The following is an 8,878-nucleotide window of genomic DNA, read 5'->3' as shown; positions in this document are numbered from 1 at the left end:
CAGCTGTAGTTAGTGCTGGGTAACACTGACACAGCTCTAAACTAAGCTCCCTGTGTCCCCTTATACAACTAAGATGTAATACTGTATACCCGCCCCCATCCACTAACTGTGACATGTACTGTCCACACACACAACTCCTATGTACCACACGACCATCTTCTGTCTCACACTTACGTTGTACATCCTCAACTCTACACAATGATTTAAGTATCGTTCTCTCCACTGTCTGAAATATACCAATGTTTCCTGTCAGTGCCACACAATGGAGCGTGCTTCGTCTCCGGTTAACAGTCTCATGTACCAAGTCTGGGTAAGTGTCACACAACATGGTCACCATCTCTTCTCTCTCAAACAAACACGCTTCGTGTAGGACATTGATATTCTCAGCATAATGTGATGATTGTGACCAGCGTGCCCTCGCTGTAGGAATGACGTCATACTTTAGTATTTGCTGTCAGTAGTCGTACACTCCCACCCTTCACTACACAAAACGGTGTATCATTGTCGGGTGTGGCACCCACAGAAAGGAGATACGAGAAATGATCTTCTAAACCAATAGAGCAAGCTCCATTTAACAAGGCACCTTTTATCAGGTGGCATAAGTTATTGTCATCATTCTGACCACTTAGCCAACTAATAAATCTCTGTAGAAACAGGGTGTCTTTCCATACGTCTAATGTAGCTAAATATTCACACTCACTCAAATACCAGTCACTTTTAGGATCAACAGATTGAAACTCTTTTACTGTACGTTTATACATGGCATTGGTTTGATCATCAGATGATATAACTATCCTGTTTGGGGTGTTTTTTGTTGTAGTTACATAACTGAGGAACTTTTTGGGACAATTCTGTATGTAGCCAATGGGAGTTTCCTCTCCATACAAAAGTGCCACTGTTTCCTCAATGGAGTCGTGGTTGAATTTGAAACAAGGATAATATTTTCCAATTATTTTTTTTTTTATAGAATCTTTTTTCACCAGCCAACCTAAAAGGCATTTTAATGACTTCCTTTACAAATTCAGCTTTCTTTTTCTCTTTTTTGTGAATAAGCTCAGGTGTTAGGTTAACTTTTACTACATCAAAAGCAAATGCTGCTTTCATTTTCTCATTTTCCTCAATATTTTCAATGGAAGGGTCTAAATCATGTTCTACAACTGAGCCGCCATTGAGGAACAGATACAGCAGACCATAAAATTTCCCGTCTTCTAATTTAGATAAAGAGGATTTAAAATAATGCAAAGGTCTTTCAAAGAATTTGACTCTCTCTGTTTGTAAACTAGGTGTGTCCCTAAATAATCTACAACACTGTGGAAACCCAATGTCTGGGGCCGAGGCCACAATCTGTTTCTCCTCATCATCTGTCCATTTAACAAATTCAGTTTTTGGTTCATACAACCTTAACAATGCAAGTTTTTCTTTTTCTTCTTTGTACTGGCTAAGGTCGACAATGTTTTTGGTAAATGATTTTCCCAGGCCATTTATAGAATTAAAAATTCCACTGCGAATTGTAATGACCAGATAATTGGCCTCAGATTCATTTCCACAAAGTTTTGCAAGAATTTCTTTTTCTCGTTTCTCCCATTCTTTCACATCTTCCTGACAAACAACATTCTTTCCACATATATCATCAAAATAAATAACTAATTGTGACTTTGGTGCCACCAAATCTAAATCTTTTATGTCGTGTAGTTGTAGTGGTTGTCGACATCGTTTCTGTTGCCCCTCCTCTTCATTACCGCACAGCAAACGGAGAAGTTCAAGTGCAGCAGATGATTTCCCGTCCCCCGAGTTTCCCTGGATTATAACGATCTTGTTCTCCAGAAGTTTCTGATGGGAATCTTGGAGACTTTTGGTAGAAATAAACTTGTAGCTTTTTTTTTCTGTCTGTATTGTAGACTTTGTTGTATCTGCAAAGAAAGAAGATTAAACTTGTAAGAACAAACATCAGCATGACAAAGCCAAAATTCATGAGTTCTCTTACAACAAGAGGCCCATGGGCCTTAACGGTCACCTGAGATTTGAAATATTTCAGTTAATTTAATTGACCCTTTTGAGCCCACCCATCAGCCCCTAGGGGTCAGTCAGGGCCAACATGTGTATACCATTAAGCTGTCATGCAATGCTGATAATGTTAACAAAGTTAGAATGAATTCCGATAGAAATCAAACAAATAATAGTCAAAAATGTGATTTCCCTATATAAACTATAGTAAAGTTTACCCCCTCCCCAGGGGCAAACGTGAGACCCCAGGGTCAGGAAATTCACAATTTTGGTAAAGCACATTAAGACCCTTCCATCTATAAAGAGTGATTGATTCCACTATGTCTGAGAGTAGAGAAGTAGATTTTTGAAGTTTTAATCAATTTGACCCTTTTTAGCCCCGCCCATCAGCCCCTGGGGTCAGTCAGGGCCAACATGTATATACCATCAAACTGCCATCACAAGCTGATAATGTTAACCAAATTAGAATGAATTCCAATAAAACTCCAACAAATAATAGCCAAAAATATGATTTCCCTATATAAACTATAGTAAAGTTTACCCCCTTCCCAAGGGCAAACGTGAGACCCCAGGGTCAGGAAATTCACAATTTTGGAAAAGCACCTTAAGACCCTTCCATCTATGAAGAGTGTTTGATTCCACCATATCTGAGAGTAGAGAAGAAGATTTTTGAAGTTTTTGTTAATTTGACCCTTTTTAGCCCCGCCCATTAGCCCCTGGGGGTCAGTCAGGGCCAACATGTGCATACCATCAATCTGTTATCCCATACTGATAATGTTAACCAAGTTAGAATGAATTCCAATAGAAATCCAACAAATTATAGTCAAAAATGTGATTTCCCTATATAAACTATAGTAAAGTTTAACCCCACCCCAGGGGCAAACCTGAGACCCCTGGGTCATGAAATTCACAATTTTGGTAAAGCACCTTAAGACCCTTCCATCTATGAAGAGTGTTTGATTCCACTATATCTGAGAGTAGAGAAGAAGATTTTTGAAGTTTTAGTCAATTTGAACCTTTTAGCCCCGCCCCTCAGGCCCCTTGGGGGTGGGGACCATATAATTCACAATTTCGGTTGACCTTTAGCCATAGAAGCTTCCTGCCAAATTTCATTGAATTTGGTTCAGGGGTTTTGGAAAACAAGTTGAAAATGTAAATTGTTTACGGACGCACGACTTTGTCTCAGGTGACCTAAAAACAATGATAGACCCCCTACCACAAAAAATAAACAAATAAATAAATAAAATATAACTACAATATATAGATATGTATAACTTGTCACATATTACAGAATCTATTAATACATCATGTACATTAAAGGTTTCTCTATCAGAAATACATGTACATTTTTAACACAAAACTATTACAAAAGGCTCGAAGAACCTGCATCGCTCACCAATTGATCAAAGTTCAGATTAAATATTCAGTTTTAACTAATTTTTTGAAATAATGACTTTAGACCCCAGGATGTTTCTGACCAAATTGGGATCAAATCCATTCATAACTTTATGACTAGTAGCGATTTAAAGGCATGACCTCTATTTCCCCTATTGGGCCCAACCCCATTGGCCCCTCGGAGATCAGAGTCACCATTTATGCAAAATCTGTTCCCCTTCGCCCAAGGATGTTCCTGACTAAATTGGGTTCAAATCCATTCATAACTTTGTGACCAGTAGCGATTTAAAGAATTACTTCTATTTCCCCTATTGGGCCCCGCCCCATTGGCCCCTCGGGGGTCAGAGTCACCATTTATGCAAAATCTGTTCCCCTTCCCCCAAGGATGTTCCTGTCTAAATTGGGTTTAAATCCATTCATAACTTGATGGCAAGTAGCGATTTAAAGGCATTACCTCTATTTCCCCTATTGGGCCCCACCCTATTGGCCACTCGGGGGGTCAGAGAATTATAGATGGCTGCTGTTTGCTGTTTCGTTTTTCTAATCAGGCTCTCTTTGGAATGGGCATATTTAAGAACCTCCATGAAAAGTTTACAAAAGATCTGTCTCCTATTCCCCAGGAAATCACAATTACAAGGATTTTATGGACGGACAACGAACCACAGAAAAGGTCTATTTGAATTGTCCATGAACAGATATACCTAAAGAGGGGTGAGGGCTGTTGGTGGTAGTGAGGAGTTGGGGGCTAAAATAATAGTCATTTAAAGAATAAGAGGCCCATGGGCCTGAGCCGGTCACAGAGTTCTGATACATTTCAGTCCGAGCCAATATGTGCATAAGATAAAAAATTTCATTCCATAATGTTATTCTACACAAGTTTTGATTATAATTTTTCTAATGGCAATTAAACAAATGATGCTCAGAAGTGTGATTTCCTTATATAAACTATAGTAAATTTTATCCCATCACCAGAGGGGAAACGCGAGACCAAAGGGTGATGAAATTCAAACTTTTGGTTAAGCAGAGTGTTTGATTCGAACTTATTTGCGTGTTGAGAAGACAATTTTTGAAGTTCAGTTAATTTGACCCCATTTTGCTCTGACCCTCGGGCCCCGGGAGGTGAGGACCATATAATTTACACTGTTGGTTGACTTTGACCATGGAAGTTTCTTCAAAATTTCATTAAAATTGGTTCAGGGATTTCTGAGACGTCAAAAATGTGAATTGTTAATGGACAGACGACACCTACTGCACAACAATGAACAAAAGGAAATAAAATGGATGACTTCAGACTTCAACTCAGGTGACCTAAAATTTGACAGACGACAGAAGCTGGCCCTGACAATAAGACAACCTGTTTCCATCAGTCAGCCACAATCAGATAACATGTGGCCTTGACCTTTGATGCATAATTTCATCAACAGTAATTGTTATATCAAAACCAAGTGTTTTGTGTGTTCTTTAAACATGTAAACATCAATGTTTCAAATGTTTCAGTAGCTGTCGTCCCTGATGAAGTTTGGTCCATATGGGTGTTATGTTGTATCCCTCCAATCTCAAGACTCACCTATCATAGCCGTCAACTTAGGATCCCTTCCTGTAAAATAAAATGATCCATGTCATGAGATATTTCACATAACTATGATTTACAAATTTACAAAGACAACATAAATAGAAAATAGTTTTGATACGTGAATCACAGGAAATTGAACTCCCTTTATGTGGAATGGTAGATAAACTGCGTTTTTATTCAGTCAAATGTTGGACAGAGATTTATTGGTAAGGTACAGATTAGCACACATGATTATAAGTTATGACATAAGAGCATTGTCCCCGGGGCCAGCATGTGTGGGACACAGTGACTCCTCCGGGTAATCCCTTCTTGTCCAGCATTGTTTATGATTATAGGGTGAGGATCTTATCTTTCCCAAGATATGGAACATGAAGTAAATTACCAGGGGCTGGACTAGACGTTAGGTCAATCCCGACAGTGAACTAAATTACCAGGGGCTGGACTAGACTTTGGGTCAATCATGACAGTGAACTAAATTACCAGGGGTTGGACTAGACTTTGGGTCAATCCTGACAGTGAACTAAATTCCCAGGGGCTGGACTAGACTTTGGGTCAATCATGACAGTGAACTAAATTCCCAGGTGCTGGACTAGACTTTGGGCCAATCCTGACAGTGAACTAAATTCCCAGGGACTGGACTAGACTTTGGGTCAATTCTGACAGTGAACTAAATTCCCAGGGGCTGGACTAGACTTTGGGTCAATCCTGACAGTGAACTAAATTCCCAGGAGCTGGACTAGACTTTGGGTCAAATCCTGACAGTGAACTAAATTACCAAGGGATGGACTAGACTTTGGGTCAATCCTGACAGTGAACTAAATTCCCAGGGGCTGGACTAGACTTTGGGTCAATCCTGACAGTGAACTAAATTCCCAGGAGCTGGAGTAGACTTTGGGTCGATCCTGAAAGTGAACTAAATAAGAGGCTCAATGGGACTATATTGTTCACCTGGCTATACAGCAACTTTAAGTTGATTGAGGTCATTTCTACAGATATTATATATGCTGATTACCTCTTTATTCAAATATCAGAGAATTTTCTAGTCCTTCATTCCAGCATACTATTTGCCTAATATCAGGTTTTGGAGACTGTTGGCTACCGCAAAATAATTGTTTGCAGATTATAGCATATTTGACCCAAGTGACCTTGAATGAAGGTCAAGGGCATCAATTTTAACATACTTGGTAGCACTTCACGCTAGCATGCTACAGGCCAAATATCAAGTCCCTGGGCATCTTGGTTATTGAGAAGAAGTTGTTTGGAGATTATAGCCTATTTGACCCATGTGACCTTGAATGAAGGTCACCTTGACTTAAATGGGTCAAGATCACATTGATTTGAACAGACTTGGTAGTCTTTCATCCCATCATCCTATAGCGCCAATATCAAGTCTCTGGGCCTTTTGGTTATTAAGAGGCTGTTTAAAGATTTCAGCATATTAGACCCCTGTGACCTTGAATGAAGGTCAAGGTCATTTGTTTGAACAAACTTGGTACCCTTTATCACACCATGACACATGACCAATATCGGGTTTCTAGGCCTCTTGGATTTTGAGAATAAGTTGTTTGAAGGGAAAAGTTGAAGCAGGTGAGCTAAAAACAATATACAATGTAGTGCATTTGTGAAAGTTATTATGCATATATACAAAAAGAAAGGTTTTTCCAATGACGTCACAGTTAAAAAGTAGTACCGGACCTGAGGTCACACGGTGCACCTATTTGGGATTGTGATATTCCATATGAGTGTTCCACATGGGGACAAATGTATCTTACATATGCAAGGGTGTGGGAAATATATATCATACATAATTGTCTGTTATACCTCCATTTTTGGCTGAAGTTTGTTTTATGTCACTGACATCTTTCTTCACAGCATCAACGTCATCACTCACAGCATCAACAGTGCCTGTCAAAATGTAAAAATAAGATCAATTTCTATTAATATTTAAAACAGTAAAACCTCAATACAGTGCAAAAACTAGTGTCAAAATTAACACGATTCCAGAAGGATCTTGGCACCCACCATTGAATGATTCATATCAGTCAAATGAAAGACTTATCTTTTCTTTTCTCTTCTTTCACTCTTCCTTCAAAACATTTGATATAACTTTATATAAAACTATTTACAAAGCAGGAGTAACCTACAATTGTCAAAATCCATGCTGGTCATACTATTTGTCATCCATTTAATTTTTATCAATGAGAGACATTCAAACATCCGACATGTATTGACAGACATACAAATGTCTGACATGTATTGACAGACATACAAATGTCCGACATGTATTGACAGACATACAAATGTCCGACATGTATTGACAGACAGGCTAATGTTAGACATGTATTGACAGACATACAAACATCCGACATGTATTGACAGACATATAAATGTCCGACATGTATTGACAGACATACAAATGTCTGACATGTATTGACAGACATACAAAAGTCTGACATGTATTGACAGACATACAAAAGTCTGACATGTATTGACAGACAAACAAAAGTCTGACATGTATTGACAGACATACAAAAGTCTGACATGTATTGACAGACATATAAATGTCCGACATGTATTGACAGACATACAAATGTCCGACATGTATTGACAGACATCCAAATGTCCGACATGCATTGACAGACATACAAAAGTCTGACATGTATTGACAGACATACAAATGTCTGTTATGTATTGACAGACATACAAAAGTCTGACATGTATTGACAGACATACAAATGTCTGACATGTATTGACAAACATATACAAATGTCCGACATGTATTGACAGACATACAAATGTCAGACATGTATTGACAGACATCCAAATGTCCGACATGCATTGACAGACATACAAAAGTCTGACATGTATTGACAGACATACAAATGTCTGACATGTATTGACAGACATACATATGTCAGACATGTATTAACAGACATACAAATGTCCGACATGTATTGACAGACACACTTATGTCCGACATGTATACTTTGACTTTAAACAGTAATTAGTAAAATGGAAATAATTTATTCCTTGTCTAGAATTTACCTTGTAAGCTATGTAAATCATTTGTCATCTTTTTCTGTCTATCTGACATGGATTCCTGCCTTGTGGTAACATTACTGATGTCTGTTGCCATGGATTCCTGCCTGGTGGTAACATTACTGATGTCTGTTGCCATAGATTCCTGCCTTGTGGTAACATTACTGATGTCTGTTGCCATGGATTCCTGCCTGGTGGTAACATTACTGATGTCTGTTGCCATGGATTCCTGCCTTGTGGTAACATTACTGATGTCTGTTGCCATGGATTCCTGCCTGGTGGTAACATTACTAATGTCTGTTGTCATTGATTCTTGCATTGTGCTGAAGGTTTCCTGTCTACCTGCCATATATTGGATGGTTTCCATGTTTTCCTGCACGGCTTCCATGGTGTCTTGCACGGCTTCCATGGTGTCCTGCACGGCTGCCATGGTTTCCTGTTTAGCTGTAAGATATAACTTCAACTTCAACATCTTTTCATTGTCATTTGATTTATCTGGTAAGATGTCCTTAACCCTGTTAACAGTCACCTGAGTTTCGTCTACATGAATTCAGATACATTGTAGTTGATTTCTATTTTGAAAACATTTAAGGATTGATTGTCAATTTTGTTGCTTGCATTGACTGATGAAGGGAAGTGAACCTCGTGCAAATGAAGTGAACTGTGAAGCAGTTCATGTATCATTTGCACGAGGTTCACTTCCCTTCATCAGTCAATGCAAGCAACAAAATTGACAATCAATCCTTATATTTAAGCTAACCAAATTAAAAACTTCGCCACCAGATTGCAAAATTCAGTCACAACAGTGTGACGTAAGTGCGTCACTTTGTAACAATGTTATACTTATCGTACATGTGTGCACAATAG

The 8,878-nt window shown here is 38.6% G+C and overlaps 1 protein-coding gene across 4 annotated transcripts in view; it reads right to left on the bottom strand.

The window, feature by feature from the left end:
- Positions 1 to 278: 278 nt before the first annotated feature.
- Positions 279 to 8,878, bottom strand: part of LOC117316704 — a 29,776-nt gene continuing 21,176 nt past the window's right edge. For 3 of the 4 annotated variants that reach the window (XM_033871454.1, XM_033871453.1, XM_033871455.1), the window contains 4 exons: positions 8,018 to 8,455; positions 6,794 to 6,877; positions 4,967 to 4,996; positions 279 to 1,910 (listed from right to left, as the gene is read on the bottom strand). In XM_033871454.1, coding sequence (XP_033727345.1) covers positions 904 to 1,910; positions 4,967 to 4,996; positions 6,794 to 6,877; positions 8,018 to 8,455 — 1,559 coding nt within the window. In that variant the 3' untranslated portion in view covers positions 279 to 903. The remainder of the gene's footprint in view (positions 1,911 to 4,966; positions 4,997 to 6,793; positions 6,878 to 8,017; positions 8,456 to 8,878) is intronic. The other variant, XM_033871456.1, reaches the window with a different exon arrangement.

This window comes from Pecten maximus, chromosome 18, assembly GCF_902652985.1.
Source record: "Pecten maximus chromosome 18, xPecMax1.1, whole genome shotgun sequence".
NCBI lineage: Eukaryota > Metazoa > Mollusca > Bivalvia > Pectinida > Pectinidae > Pecten > Pecten maximus.
Note: the sequence above shows the minus strand (reverse complement) of the source record. Positions and strands in the feature narration are given on the sequence as shown.